The sequence below is a fragment of the Cuculus canorus genome, chromosome 2, assembly GCF_017976375.1.
Source record: "Cuculus canorus isolate bCucCan1 chromosome 2, bCucCan1.pri, whole genome shotgun sequence".
In the NCBI taxonomy this organism is placed as follows: Eukaryota; Metazoa; Chordata; class Aves; order Cuculiformes; family Cuculidae; genus Cuculus; species Cuculus canorus.
In genome coordinates, this window is record NC_071402.1 from 89,101,067 (window position 1) to 89,117,671 (window position 16,605).

At 35.7% G+C, this 16,605-nt stretch overlaps 1 protein-coding gene across 1 annotated transcript in view; it reads left to right on the forward strand.

The window, feature by feature from the left end:
• The window catches only part of EXOC2 (exocyst complex component 2), a 130,872-nt gene that overhangs the window by 93,152 nt on the left and 21,115 nt on the right, over positions 1-16,605 (forward strand). The window contains exon 23 of the mRNA XM_054058920.1: positions 1,399-1,540. Coding sequence (XP_053914895.1) covers positions 1,399-1,540 — 142 coding nt within the window. The remainder of the gene's footprint in view (positions 1-1,398; positions 1,541-16,605) is intronic.

A 16,605-nucleotide genomic window follows, 5' to 3' on the forward strand; every position in this document is an offset into this window, starting at 1 on the left:
CCTCAAGTTGCACAAGGGGAGGTTCAGATTAGACATCAGGAAAAATTTCTTCAATGGAAGGGTTATCAGGCACTGGAACAGGCTGCCCAGGGAGGTGGTTGTCACCATTCCTGGAGGTATTTAAAAGAAGGTAGACGAGTTGTTCAAGGATGTGGTTTAGTAGTGGTCAGATACAGTTGGACTTGGTGATCTCAAAGGTCTTTTCCAACCAAACAATTCTGTGATTCTGTCTCATTATTGAAGACGTCTCTCTCTCTTGATTCCTGACTCAAATAATGCATTTCCCTTTTCACTCTACGGTATCAGCGTGCCAGAGGAGAATTCTGTTCAGAGGCATCCCTGCAGTGAATAAGCTTCCTCCCTTATCCTGTAGCTTGCAGCATTAAATCTTTTGTCTTCCACAGAGAAAGGAGTAAAAAGGAGTTGGTATTCTAGTCTGTCTTCAGAATTCCCAGTTTGGTCTAGAGCCTTGCCTAGAACCTCTCTTTTAAACCCCTTGGCTTCTGGAAATTATCGTATGCTTTTTTTCCGTAATGGTTGAGGAAAGTGAGTAGCAGTTTGAAAGCTTCGCTTTTCTATATTTTAAGCTCTTACTTATGAACACAAAAATATATAAGCAGAACTCACATCATATTTTCAGCATATATTATTTGCATTTTGCATCCATTATCATGCTGAAATACTGACTCTCTACTTCAACATTTAATGATATGCATTATGTTCCAGAAATGTTTTAGAAGCTACATTTACAGGAGGTTTCTTGAGTTTAATAAATGTCTTATAAAATATAAAGTTCAGATACAATGAGAAAATTGTGCATATCACTTTAGTTTTCAAAGTAGTAAAGTTGTGTACATTACTAAAAATTACATAGAGATCTGTTAAATTCTACAGGTGTTTGTGAGCTGCCACTTACGCATCTGTTGTACAGCTGTGCCTTGAAGTAGAGAGGTGAAGCTCACTTGTGCTGTTTCAGGATGTACAGACTCCTAAAAAAAATCTGTCCTTTTCAAATATAGAGAGTGAGAAATTGTAACATTACAATTGGTGATTTTGAGTATTATAAGAAAATCTTTGTGTTCTAGGATGGAAATTATTACGGGCATATTTTAAAGCATTGGCAAATTTCAGTTGTTTACTTGGTGCAAGATTGATACCTCCTGACATAAAAAAAAAAAAAAATTCACACTGTTAGGCAGTTATGGAGTGATATTTCTATATGTAATTATGAACTGAAATATCTAAGCAATTGCTTATCCATATCAAAAATTAAAGAATGCATGATGTATGTTTTTTGAGTATGTGATTTAATTGTTGTAATTAATGACTATTTTTTATGTTCTTTCTGTCTTTTTTTTTGCCCGGGTTTTTGTTTTGTTTGTTTCGATTTTTTTTCAGGTTAGTATGGAATCCTTGAAAGAGCTGGATCAAAGACTCTTTGAGATGTACATTGAATTCAAGGCAGATCCGATAGTTGGGTCATTAGAACCTGGCATTTATGCAGGATATTTTGATTGGAAAGATTGTCTTGTTCCAGCAGGTAAATATCTGCTTATTAAATTCTGAAATTATTTTAGCAGTGATTGATAGGATCTAAAATATAGTGTACAATTAAAAACTTTTTTCCAGTCTGTGCTTTTAACTTTTGACAAGTTCTTATTATAAGTTCTTTCTCACAGATTTTACTTAATTCCTAAATAATTTTTCAAATACCCCCAAATTATTAAAGCAGCTTTTATCATTGATAACCTCTTTAATACTTGTTTTTTGTGATTATTTTGCTTCATTGCTTATATATAATAGAAAGAATTATAAAAGAAATCTTTCCTGTTTTCTTATGAAATTCATTGAGATTGTTTGGGATTTTTTCCAAAGAATCCGGCCACTTTTGTAATAGATGTAATTACAGTTCTGAAAAGGTAAAATTACGAGAAAATGCATACTATAACAGTAGTTCAGCTAAGAATTTTAAACTATTGAGGAAGGGCAGGTGTAAGGTATTTAGAATGACTGAGATGTTAGTCATTAATTAGATGCTTTTAAAGCCTCCATTTTAAGGAAGCATAATATAAATGAATCCATCCTTTTTTATTATTATTTAAAATAGTGAATACTGTGCATGTCTTAACATTTAGGTCCTTTGAACATCTAATTTGTCATATCTAAAACTAATACATTTAAATCACTTACCACATGAATGCCTAGTTAATACCAAGTAGAAATTAGTTGCAGTAATGTAGTACATGGCATTTTGAAGGTGATCTTGTATTAATTTTCATTAAATCAATGATTGACGTGACAATTTGTACTTTCTTGTTTTGATTATTCTGTAGAGTTGTGTATGGCAAGCTTAGTAGAAATTTTGTGGTACTTCAAAATTTGATAGAGAAATAATTACAAGGAGCATGTTTGTAATCTGTGAATCGGGAGCCGCAGTGCTTGCTCACTGGGCTTTAAAAACACAGCGGTCTTGGGGTTTATTACTTTACAAAAAAGTGTCTCTCATGTATTCAGTTACTACTTTTGTGCTAAGAATAAACGCTTTAATACAGTTTAGAGTGGAAATAATGTAGATTTTAATCTTGCGCATTCAAATTTGTTTCTGAATAATACATAACCTCTCATCATGTTTAAAGTATGTTTTTGCTTGGTGTGTTTTCATTCCCACCATCTGACAAACACCAAGAGAAAGAAGTTGTTGTGCCGGATTTTATGTGCTTAGTTCTTGATCTAGTGCATTGGGATCTACTTACTAGACTCACATTGCCTTTGGGATTATCACGTAGTATTTTCTCATACTGAATTTCTATTACAGGTGTGCCTTAGTCTGCTTGTTGTCTGGTTTATTGCTGGGTTTAAGTACTTTCTCTGCAACTTTTTGCTAAATATTGAAGTGAAGGTGGTCATTACTAGAGACTAGAACTTGTCCTCACGGTTACATATCAGAGTGTTGGCCAAGAGGCCAAGTAGTAAAAAAGTTGTTTGGAGGTGTTTTGTTGAAATGCAAGCTAGACATATTAAAAAGGAACATATAGTCACTTTTTCCATGCTTCTTCTACTTGATGATCTTTCTTTCTGATGCATAAATTCAGTCAAATGTACCCTGACAACTATTGGTATAAAAGTGTAACTTCGAGTGCCTTCGGTTTGTCTGCTTATAGCAATGGCTAGTTGACCCTGAGAATATTTGGGGATCTGAAGATATGTTACTGGGGAAAACCTCCCTCTTAAGGGAGGTAGATGAAGCTTGTTATTGAAAAAGGACTGGAAAAAACACCCCAGCTCTTCATGGAGCATATGAGAATCTGACTTTTTCCAGTATTCAATTAAAAAAAAAAAAATCACCCAGCAAGCATAATATTTGGGTTTGGTTTTTTTTCCCTGTGAGCTGATATACACAAACAAAATAAAATTTTGGAACAAGAGTGTTGTTGAGAAAATACACCATTATGTAATCTAAAAGATGCAGTTAATGCTGCAGTAGGTATACTATTTTTTCATTTTGCTCTTAGAAAGAAAACCAAAGCAGGCAGACAAACAAAACTTTATTTTACAGCCCTCTCCGTGTATGGCTTGAAATATATCTACTTTATTAAACTAAAATAGCTTACAGATGACTGCAAGTGGGTCACACTGAGTCAAACACACAGTTCACTCAGGGATTTGTTAAAGATTAACACATTGATTGGTTGAGGAAAAAAATTATTTGTACGGTACAAATTATTGTCTTTTCTTCAGTAATCCTTATGACTGCAAAATTTAAATATTTTACTGAGTCATTTGGCTGGTTTAGGTCTTGACTTTTGTTGCCTTAGTTTATTTTAAAAAAAAAAAAAAAGTTTATGGCATTGGCTAGGCAAAACATTGAAGCCTCATTTGTGTTCCTGAGTGGTACTGCCAGTGATGTGTGGTGTCGCATAAGTTACTCCTCCTTGTTCTTTAGTGTACACAGCTATGCCTGACTGCCAGGATGTAATAGTTGGGCCAGAGGGGATTTTTTTCTGATGTTTTTGCATTTGCTTTCATGTAGTGCTAAGTGATAGCGCAGAGGCAAATTTTGACAATGGTCCTTTTTTAAAAAAGAAAGAAGAGGAAAAAGGCATTGATTTGTTCATGGTTAAAAGATAAGGTAAAAGGCAAATAATTTCCCTGGTGTAATCTCAAACTTTCAAGCATTCCATTTGGCAACTGCAGATTTGACTGGAGTTGGGGATGTTGATGCCGTGGATATGTCTTCTGCAAAGGACATTTTAGAAAAATGTGACTATGAAAATATTCGGGAATTGGGTAGGGATAACATTAAGAATATTCTGATAGTTAAATTCCTGTGTTGCTAGTTCAGCCCACAGCTTCAAGACTCTGACTGTTTTTGAATAATTTTACCAGTCAGACACTAGCAAGTATTCCTTTCTTGATGCTCCCCCTGCTGTTACTGAGCAGAATTAATTTGACTGCGTAAAATCTTGTAATGTATAGAATATTCATGAAAATCTTATCAAAAAACCTTGACAATTTACTTATCATCGGCAGCTTTGCAGTCATCTGCCTGTAAGTACCGGGGAAAATACTTCCTTACGTCATATAATTAGTGGGAAAATACAAGGGAATATAGAAGAATGAGAAAAACTGTAATAGATGAACTATAATAGGTTCTGAAGAAGAAATCAGAATGAAATTAAGAATCCTGCCTTTTGAGCAAGCTTTGAAAAACACCTAATATCAAAGTTTTGGACTATGTTTCTGTCAGTGTGGAAAAAGCATATGACTTGCTCACTTAGGGAATTGTCCTGTAATTATCATATATTTACTCATACATATAGATTTTGTTACAGTTTTAAATATGAGGAAGGGCCAATGGTTTGCATGGAACAAATTTTAATTAGTCCTATGGGCTAAAACTTTTATGGTTTAGATTTTCAACGTACATTCTCTTTTCAGTATGAAAGTTCTGAATGTCAGAAAGAACTTGTGCACAATGTAGTTACACATTTGCCCCTTTATTTTGATCTAAGGTGTGGATGCTGGTTTTAGAAGGCAGTATTATTAACTTAATTAGATTTATTATTAATAAATAACTTTGATCGAATTTCTCATTTTGATTTCAGTGTTGACTTCTGATATTTTACAACAAAGACTTCAATTTTGACATGCAGCAACAATGAAATTAGTTTGGTTCTTTTTTATTGTTTGAAATATTGTTCTAATTTAATCTATGGTATTAACAGAATTAAAAAAGATTAAAGGAATAATGGGAAACATAATGTTAATCAGTTGCCAAGAATGTTTTTAGGAGGGGTTTTTTGTGTGTACTGGTCAATCTGCTAGTTCTACATACAAGATTTTTTTTTCATTTGCATTCATTCTTCTCTCTCTCATGAGTGGGTTGTCTTTTGTTGTTTTTCTCTTTAAAAAAATCTATTTTAAATGTCAGTTAAAAAAACAAAATTAGGTTTTGTGATCTCTTCTGGATTCCAAGCCTGTGGTCTTTTGGGAGAGTGAATGAAGTGGTTTTCTTACTCTCTGTTTGGATAGAAAAGATTTCTGTGTATTGAAGTCTGTGCAGTGCAAGCAAAAGTAGTTGTGGTATGTGGGCTTTCGTTCTTTTATATTATTAATGTGAGCTTTTGTGTGCAAATGGCAAATTATTTTTAATAATGTGGCAAGTTTTGTTATATTTTAATTGTTTGCATATACAACAACTACATAAATATGAGACTACAGTAGGTGTGGATTTGTTTGCCACACAAAAAGTGACTGTTCATTTATTTTTCTAAGGAATTCAGATATGATGATCTCTTCATAAATTATTTTTGAAATTCTGGCTGCGATGTAGTGTAGCCAACATTCACTCAAAGTTCACAGCATACAGAGTTGCAGAGCCTACTCTTAACGATCTTTTTGAAATATGTATCCTCTGTATTTCCCTGGTGTTGTGAGATAATGGGTGGTGGGGTTTTTTTGTAGTATTTAAATTTTCACATTGAAAGTTTCAGATTATTTCACACTTTCAGTTGAAAAGTTGATTGTTTGTATTTTTTCGATAAGCATTCTGTACTTTGCATAAATTGAATATAGTGTAGTTAACTCTGAATTTATTTGGCATGTTGAGGGTGCATTGTTTGAAACATTTCAAATATGTCAAATGCCACTCTTGCAGTAAAAGATTAAGTGCGTCAGATCTGCTAAATCAGATTTGATATACTTGTCACATCTCTTATCTGTTTTTTGTCTAATTTAAAAATCTAATAGAAAACTTCTAATGGCAATAGCCTGATGAAAGGTACTCAACAGTTAAAAATGAAATATCAAAAGGCATATTTAATTTGTAGTTACGCAGCGACATACTTGTCAACTCGAACTTTTCTTCTTTTGTTTAATTTGGGGCACAGCACCCTGCTTGTATGAAAGATGACAAGTGCATTTACATCTTAAAAACATTTGGATATAGTAGATTTCTTTCTTTTTTTTTGAGAACTAGGCAATTACTTTTTGACTGGAATGTGCAAAATAGTGTGGTTTGAAATCTGTGTAACCCTTTAGATTTCTTCTAACAATTCAAAGGGCCGGCTTCAGAATTATCTTGCTAGATGTAGGTGATTTTGAACTCCAACAGATCTCAAAGTATTGATGTCCTGTGTTTAGGAATTGTCTGTCTTTGATGCAAGGATATGACATGCCAGTTAGTCTTCATAGGAATAGGAAGAAAACAATAATGCTTTTGCAGTTCTACTTCATGCAAGAAGTGAATGCTATAATATTTTTTTTAAAAAATTGTTCTGCATTGACAAACAATGTTAAAGGACTTGTCAATTGTGGTTTTTTGTTATAAAATGCCAGTTGTTTTTGTCTGCCTGCTGGAGTAGGAGAGGGTACAGGCTGAAGTCTTATGTCTCTTACAGCCTGCACACTCTTGCTTTGTATGACATTGTATTTCGTTTCCTTGCAATGTTTCTTATGACGAAGTTTGGAGTACACACAGAGGTCAGCACTGGTGAGGGTGCCAACATTAGCTACTGAAAAGGGAGCTCACCTTTAACTGCTAGCAATTGCAGCAGCAATTTTTTTATTAGTTTTTTTCCTCTTTTCTCTTTTTTTCATTTTTTCTTTTGATTATTTTTTAATACTTTTCCTTTCCTCCCTCTTTTTTTTTTTTTTTTTTTTCCCCTTCCCTCCCTCTTTTTTTTCTTATAGCATATAGCTAGACCTCTTCTACATCCTTGAAGAACTGAGCAGCAGTAAGCTCATCTGGAACCTCTAAAAGGGTGGTGGGGAGGAGACCCTATGTACATAGGGCTGTACAAGAGGGAATTTGCACCTGAAGAAACAGCTATGTACTGTGCTGGTGTGTTACGCTTTTGTGGAGACACTTTTTGAAACATCAGTGTTCTTACACACAGTACTCTTAAGTGCTCCAGTTAAAATATGCTATTTTTCATTCAAACTAGATGCATTTGCCACGTACATTAGTCAATTGATATTTTGTCATTGTAGTGAGGAATTTTTAACTATGCTCTGTATCAACAGTCAAATTTTTATTAGGATGACTTAAATTCAACCTCTTTAAATGACCTGTTCAACCAGCAAGTGTAAGAATCGGTGTATTGTGTGACTGCAGTTCTTGCATTTGATTCAGTACACATAACTCTTTGCAGAGCAGAATCATGTACTAAAATATGAAGGTCAGGGGTTATCATATTGTAGCCTTTCAATTAATTTTGTGAAAATAATTGGGTGCTTGAAATATAAGCACAGATTTCACTGCCTGTTTCAAAACACCTTCATTTGTGTAACTTCTTTTTAACCTCAGATTTTTCTTCAATTTCACTTTCAAACATTCTAGTTTTCTTTACATTTCTCACTTCTGAAAACAGTAAGATTTCTTTAAAATATTACATTGTTTTCTGAATTATAAATATTAAGGATCACTCCATCTGATGAAATGGAATGGATATTGTGCCCTCTCTGTCCTTGGAAACAGTTGCAAAAGATGAGAACAGGAGAAGGAACTATTTCTCCAGCTTCCTGTAGGTTTTGGCTGCAGATTATCTTTAGTTTATGCCTGTTACAGAAATCCCAGTAGTAACTGTCCTGGAGAGACCTTGCATTTTCTGATGCCTACTTGCCACATAGTAAGTTGTATTTGTATGTAGACTTTATTAGGTATCTTCTTGTGCTTCTGCACACTTCTTGCATGCAGGTGTTTCTGCTGCTAATTTTGAATTGAGTTTCTTATGTCTGGTTCCAGCAGACTCTACACTTCACATGTGCAAGTATGCAATAGAAGTTCATATGCAAATTCACTATTTTATTTCTTATGCTTCCTCTTGCTTTGCACTTTGTCTGGCTTCACTCACTATTGCACTTCATAGAATTTTCTGCTATTAATCCTACTAGTAGTTGTTTGGTAGACTGTCATACATATCTCTCTCAGCTTCTCTTTACCTGTCAAACTCCTTCCTGCAATATCTTGTGGCATTTCTGTCTAAAACATTTTATCTTCAGTATTTTTTATTAAAATTTTGAAAATTTGCATTATGCTCAAACTGCAAAATTAAGTGATCAGTAAATTTGTAAAGTCCCTATTTAAAGCAAGGTGTATTTTTAAAAGGAGGGTAATATAATAGGGGAAAAAGCCTTTCTCATCTGAACATTTTAAAGACCTGAGACAGGCTTTATGTATATTGCTTGAGGGATCGGAAGAGCATGAGCACAAAAGCCTTGTGTCTCTACAAAGAAGTCTTGTTGTGATTCCTTGGTCAAACCATGTCCTAGTCTTACTGTAGCTTGAGGATTGCATATGTCCATGTACCCTTTCTGTAACTGATGGTATTAGAAGCCACTCTGTCATCTCATTTACATATTAGTTATATAAGCTCCAGAGGATCTACGTATCAATTGCCTGACAACACTGAAATCTCTTTTGTTGTCTAGCTATTTGTGGGAATTTGTACAATGCTTGTCTCCAGTTTGGAATTTCAAAGGCCAGTTTGATCTTTAACTGGGAATCTTGTCAGAGGTTCAGCATTTCCTAGTTCATGCAATGTGTTGCTTCACAGTTCATCTCTGAGTGGACATGTTTTAGTTACAACAGCCTTTTTTTTTCCTACAAGGGAAAATAAATGTTTTTTAGAACCTCAGGCACGCTCTTTGAGAAATAATTAAGTTATTATAATATTATTTTATGGCTGTCTTTGATAATAGCATCTAATCTCTCCATTGCTCAAAGCAGCAAATTAATTGGCGATTGGAATCAATGATCATGCATACAGGAGAAAGGGCAAGCATCATTTTTTCCTCTTCCAGCACCCCTTACTACATGCATGAATGAGGGTATAGCCACACAAGTTTTGTACTGTTACAACTCTTCAGTAAAACATAATACTAATAAATAGTAATATAGTAAAAAGTAATAAATCATGTCATCAGCAGAACGATACTCAGTGGTCTAACTTGTTGGCAAAGTGAATGCTTTCATGTTTACTTTGCATTTGATGGGCACAAATGCCATCTTAATGTTTACAGTTTAGTTTACTGATTACTTTGGGTGCCCTGGTGTTACTGGAATGAGGCAGGGAACAGTTTTGGAGCACTGCCAAGTTGGGTTTGAGGGCTGGATAAGTGAGTAGGAATGGATGGATGTAAGGGTGGGAGAGGAAGAACTTGGTGATCATTCAGATGGGTTTGGGAGCCAGAACGGAAGAATGGAGAGGTAAGGTAAAAAATGAAAAGCTTAGCACTCCCAAGTTATTAGTCACTATTACCGTTACTTGGTTTTATTTGATTACTAGTCTGATGATGAGCAAAAAAAAAATTAAAACCGTGGTTTTGAGTGAGGTCTTTGAGTGGGCTCAGTATTAGGCTGCTCCTTCGATTATTACCCTTAGAAAGCAGATTTTTATTATCTTGGTAATGCTCAGAGTTGTTTCTGTGGCAGTCTTTAACAAACTGAGATGTGATAAAACAGGTCGAGGGGAGGCAGAAAGTCACATGAAAGTAAAGTTACCAATAGTTCCAAACTGTGGTATTGGATCTGTCCTAGACTCCTTAGTTAGTCTTTAAAGCATGAGCTGTTGCTTATCCTACAAAGATTCATTTCTTTGTGTGTGTTCATCTGCTATCCCAGACAGCTGGAGCACCTTCCATATGAGGTCAGGCTGAGAGAGTTGGGCTTGTTTAGCCTGGAGAAGAGAAGCCTCCAAGGAGACCCAATAGCAACCTTTCAGTACCTGAAGGGGCTACAAGAAAGCTGGGGAGGGGCTATTCATACAGGATTATGGTGATAGGATGGGGAGGAATGAGTATAAACTGGAGAGGGGCAGATTTGGGCTTGCTATAAGGAAGAATTTCTTCACCGTGAGAGTGGTGAGGCACTGGAACAGGCTGCCTAAGGAAGTTGTGGGTGCCCCATCCTTGGAGGTGTTCAAGTCCATGTTGGATGGGGCCTTGGGCAGCCTGATCTAGTGGGAGGTGTCCCTGCCCATGGCAGGGGGGTTGGAACTAAATTATCTCTAAGGTCCCTTCCAACACAAACTATTCTACGATTCTGTGACTGTTTCTCATGTAATGTCCAGTTGGGTAGTGTTTACTGCTAAAAGATCTTGGGACTGGTCTCTTCTTGGAACCAGAACTGTTTTAAAGTCCCTTTGGCAGTCTCTAGCCAGATTCCAAAGGCATTCCGCTTGCACTGCTATTGTGCAGCTGTCAATTAGTGTATGGGTCTTGGCCTTTTGTATTGACGGAACTAATTTTTTTACTGTACAGCATATATCTGATGAGAGATTAAATGTATTCTGAGGATTATCTCTTTTCTATTTTATATTTTAGAGAATTTGCTCACTTTCAACAGTTACGTTTTTCGTATTGTCTTGGCTAATGCGTACAATTGCATTTCCTGATTTGAGGTTGTTAGTGCTGCAGACAATTTCCTGTAGAAATCAAGGCATCCATTTTAAAAGTTGAGTTCAAGGCAACAGATATGCTGTAGAAACCATGGAACTTTAAACTGGGGAAGAATTTATTAGATCATAATGAGGTCATAGTCACAGTTTCACAAGACAGGGTGTGCATGGGAGCACCGTAGATCAAAACATTTACAGATCATGATTAATATTTGGGAGACTTTAGTGTGTTGTCATTGTTACCTCCTCATAGGTGAGTGTGGCTTTCATTTAAGGTTAACGGTTGATCTGTAGTAGATGTTTATCTGCTGCTGTTTGTAGCTAAGTTATAGTTCTCTCTCAAGTTAAAAAGGATCAGAGTTTTGTGTGTGATTTTTAAATGTGAAGTCCCAAGTTAAAAACTTGCTATTGGTCTAAGTAAACTCAGCTGCATCATAATTGCCAGATTTATCTGTTCAGGGAGCTGCCTATACGGTTTCTGTAAATTCACACTGTCGTGCTTAGAGAATGGTTTTCTTAATGGCCTTGATAACCTTTAGTGTGTAGGTACTAGTCAGAAATAATCTGTAATGGTGTGTGTTCTCCCCTGATAAAAGTGTGTGGTGTCTTGTGGGGATTCTTCAAGGGCCATAGAAAAAGCATGGTATTACAGTAGCTCCTGTACCACCTGTGCTGATGCAGAGAATCATCTTGGAATACCTGGAGTTTGCCCTAGGCAACTCAGCAGAGAAGGTTCAAAAGCCTCGATGCCCGTAGTAAATCCACTGGTCAGTTCACATCCTTGGTTATGGTTTGAAACATTGCGTAAGGGTCCAGCATAAAACAATGGGGAGTTTAAGATGAAAGAGGGGTGGTAGAAATTATTGTTTTCTAGTCCCTGAATGTGTGTAGTAGCTAAGGATGCTGTAATTATTAATTTAAAAACTGATGAAAATACAGTCTCCAAGGTAAACCTTGCATCTGGGCAGCTAAACTAGCAGAGTGGGAAAACAGCTGTCTGCTCGGTGCTTCAGTAACACTTTCTGTCCAATGGTGTGTGTGTGGTTTTAAGTTGAAAATTTGAGTGTAACAAAACATCTCAGCTTTTTGTACAGAATTTCTATACAAAATTCAGCCTGGAGCATATTCTTGCTGTAGCCAAGTTATCAAGCCCTTGAACTCTTACTTTTTAAGTGGAAAAATATGATAGACTTCTAAAAGTACAGCAGATCTATTGTAAAAAAAAAAAAAAAGCATTTCATTAGCTTAAAATTTTTTTACACAACGAATAGTAATTTAAACTTAATGAAACACTTAAGCTTTATAGATGTGTGGATGAAATTATAGTGTTGGACTTGTTCAACGGTTGAAGTAATTCAAAATTATTAAAAGCCTTTACTTTGAACTTTGAAAAATCTTAAACTTTCCATTGTGGGCCACTCCTGAGTCCAGATAGCTTCCAAATGTGAATTTTGGACTTGAACATTTTTTAAGGATCTATTGTTCAGGTCATGCAAAGACATTCTTCATTTCAAATCCATGACCTTTTCAAAATGTTGTAGGGATTCAGTGAAACTTGGAAGCGAAAAACTGAAATAGTAACACTGGAAGCCAATGCAAGTTCTCACCTTCAGTCTAATAAACAGGGATAAATATGTGATCTCACTGAATACTGTATGTTGCCTCGCAGCAACTTTTATCTCATTTTCCCTAGCTGAGTAGAGGGCAATAAGGTGTTGTTTTTGTTGTTTTGGTTCACTTATTGTAGGGGGGTGGTCTTGTTTGTTGTTGGGTTTTTTTTTTTTTTAATTGCAGTAGCATCTCTAAAAGTTCCTCTGGTCTAGTTTCAATTCACTGATTATTTAAACAGATTGGTAAATAAAATTCTACTTGAAATTCAGTTTGTGACATTTTTTGCCAGAAATCTAAAGTATACTCCTTGTAAGCGATTTCTAGTGATTTGCTGATCTACATGCATTTGACTGCAGTACTTTGTGCGGTTTTAAAATATGTACACTGGTAGAAGTAAGCACTGGCTGAAAGTCAAAAAGATGACTGCCTCTTGAAGGTCATCACGAGTTACCAACTCTGGGGAAAAAACAGACAACTACCAACTGACTAGGTATTACCATAGAACTCAAATTTTGGTGAAATGAAGCAGAGCATGACATCCTACTACATCTACCAAAGAATCCACAGTATCTGTAACCAAGGTCCCTTTCTTCAGTCAGCATTTACCCCGTGGCTCAATACTTCCACCGTACTTACAAAGTACTGCTACCTGTTAAGAGTTTGCTTGTAAGCTAATACCCTGGCTTTGATTTTATTGCCAGTTTGCTGAATATAGTTACTAAGGACAAATAAAAATCCCATGCATCCACGAATGATACACAAAGCAGTTTGGAAAGAAGTATGTAAAAATATTAACAGCCAGTCCTGTGGTTTCTTTCAGTGCTTGCATTTTTTCAGTTAAGAAACTTTGCAGAATCAAGTTCCAGAAGTATTGGGGTTTTTATCTGTGCCACCTGCTTGTTACCTTTGTGCTTCTGATATAATTCAATAGAAATAGCAACTTTAAAAAAAAAAAACAAAACAACCAACATTAATTATACTAACAAGATTATACTTTAAAAGACAGGAAAATTGTGTATCTTATTGCTGCTAGTAATCTTTTTGCTCAAAGCACCACTTTTACAGTTTCTTACTTAAAAAAAAAAACTCCTTTAAAAAGTCCATACTCTAATTCCAATTTTGCCATCTTTTGCCTTTTCTTTTACTTCCCAAAGTGTATCTGTCACTGTAATAAATACAGGACATGTTTCAGTGATAACTAAGGGGGTTTTCTGTAGCTTTAAAGTTAGATGCAGGACATAACTGGACACTAAATTATTAGTGTTTACATTGTTCCAATACTTACTTTGTTGAAATCAGATCTCTTTTGGATAGGTTGGCTTCGGTTTTCTCATTTCTTATAATATTTGAGTGACAACCAAGTAAATTCATAAACATAGTATATCTCTAAGCCCATTCTTCATTTATGAAATTGCTGTCATTTTGCATATGACAGGCTATTATTACAGTACCAGTGACTTCAGGAATTATGAGAGGAACACACAGTTCTCTGAGTGAGTCTATGTTTTGAAAGGTTTTAATAATTTTAGGTTTTATAAAATCATGAAAGGACACCTCCAGGGTGCCTTAAAAATGATGTGTTTGAAAGAAATAAATGAGTATTCTTGCAGACTATGCTTCGCTTGTGTTAATGAAAGGAAATACTGCTTAAGGCTTTTGGATTCAACTGTTCTCAGTTTGATAGAGATGTTGATTTTTAGTAAACCTTACAATTAAAGAAGTGAATTGCTTTTCCCATTGAATTGGTCACTCTGTATCTTTACGGTGCACGTAGCTATCCTCTTATCTGTAAAACACATCCTTTTAAATTGACGCTTCTTGCCATTACATAAATCCTCCTGCATTGGGATATCTGGGAGCAGTGGAAGGCGTTAGTCTGTGTTGCTGACTTCAGCCTACACTGACACCACCAGAAATGTGACTGCACATCTGTATAGCGAGAGATTGGCAAGGAATACTAAATGTGATGGGTTCTTATGCTTAGGCCTTTGGAAGCCTATGTCAAAATTGTGAAGAGGTACAATTGGCTTCTCTTTTCCCAAGAGACTCACTTGTGAAGAATTTAGAAAATGCTTTAGGTAAATATCAAACAGGGTAGGTATGCCACTGGAAACAATAAGAGTACCAGGCTTCAGAAAAATATAGGTAATAGTTTTAAAAGACAGATACTCTTAGTATGCCTACCTCTCACCAGCTGCTGCTCTGTTCCAGTTTCTCTAATATTCCTAAATATGTTTAAAAAAAAAAAAAAACCCAGACAAAGGGAACTTTTAAGCAGCAGAGCAGTTTATGGTCAGTGTGCTCTAACTATGTTTTGTGAGAAAACTGTTGATGCAGATGGCTTTTTTAAAAATATGTGCTATATATCAAATATATATAGGTGTATGTATATACACACGCTAAGGAGACTGTGCCCTCTTACATGCAATATAGTGTCTTGCCTCCGTGTTTCCCTTGTCCACAGGCACTGGAAACTTTAGAATGTTCTGCAGCCAGAAGACAGCCATTAAGTTCACACTCTGCCAGATTTCCTGGATATACACAGAAGGATCTCAGTCCTGCCTTACAAACTGCTAAAATTGGTGGGAACCTAGCCATACCAGGGATGTGTGCCGTGTTGATTTTTCAGCACCTTACATGTTGGTTATTAACACACTCTGCTTTATCAAAAAGAAAATCCTTCATTATTAAAATTATTCTTACAGTGGAAATCTAGTTATAATAGAACTTATATACATAATGCTGTGACTGTTATGTGCTGAAAATTATGGGGGCAGAGGGATAGAATTCATTAAAAATTTTCCTTTAGGAGAATGAAGCAGTATTTGCTTAGGAAGCCATCCTACAGCTAACAGATTGTTGGTAGAAAAGGTTCAGGTAATACTTAGGCTTCCTTAGATGTATTCATTTTCATGTCAAGGAGGGTTTGTTATACCTAAGAATCTCACATGTAAATTTCTTTCTTCAGAACCTATTTTTCCCGCTCAGGAAAAACAATGATTTTGGTTTGGATAGTATATATAATGTTGCAGTTGAGTAAAATGTCTTTTCTCGTAGTGCAATTTTTTTTTCCATCTACCTCAAACCAAAAATATCTGTTAGTTGTGATTATTTGGTACTATTGAGTTTCCCCTTAAGTCACACATATATAGCCACTAAAATCTGACCAAAAAAAAAGGCTCGACTGCCCCAGCACTGTTAATGCTGAAGTAGAAACTGTAATATGTTTTTTTTAGGTGTTGCTGAATCTGTAGGGCAGGATACTGATGGCTCTGAAGTATTTATATCCTTACCTTGTTTCAAGGTTGTGTTTATGGGTTACAGCCACATGTTGATGGGGCAACAGAGAGCACAGTTTAAAGGCTGTGACTATGCCACACAATGTTGTTAATACTTAAATGACAGCAACAAAAAGACAAGCTTCTATGTGTCCAGCATCTCAAGTTCTGGGCTCAGATAAGGGTCATTAATGCATTTATTTACAAGTGGTGATTTGGGTGAGTTAATACCTGTTGCTTTGATGAAAGCATACATGGCTGTAAGCTCTGAAGCAGGTTGTTTTGGGGTTTTTTTTACATTAGCGCATAGGCTTTTTGTTTGGTTTAGAGGATTTCATTATATTTTTTTCCTTTGCCTCTTATATGTCTTGTTACCAGATTACCAGGCTGATTTTTTTCTTATTCTGCAATATTTCACATAATTTGAGAGTCTTTATAGTTCAGTTCTCAGTGACCTTCAGGTCTGACTTGGTAAAAGGCCTTTTATACTTTGTTGCTGTGTTTGATCAGAGAAATTAAACTAAATACATCTCTTAGCAAAACTCTCCTGAGTAAATGTTTAGATATCAAATTTGCCTTCAGCTACCTGCACATCTTTTAAGTATTAGGTGCTAGCTAATTAAGTCTAATTAGATGCTGACATCTCTTCTTCCCAAGTGAAGCAGTATTTGGCTTCACATTTCCTGTTATAGTCTTTGGCCTTTACAGATTTGCTTCTTATCTTGTTAATTATAAAGCAGATTATATTCTGCCCTAAGAAGCACTTGATTTTAATGTATGTGGTAAGGATCAGATAGCAGCAGGTATTTGGGCAGCAG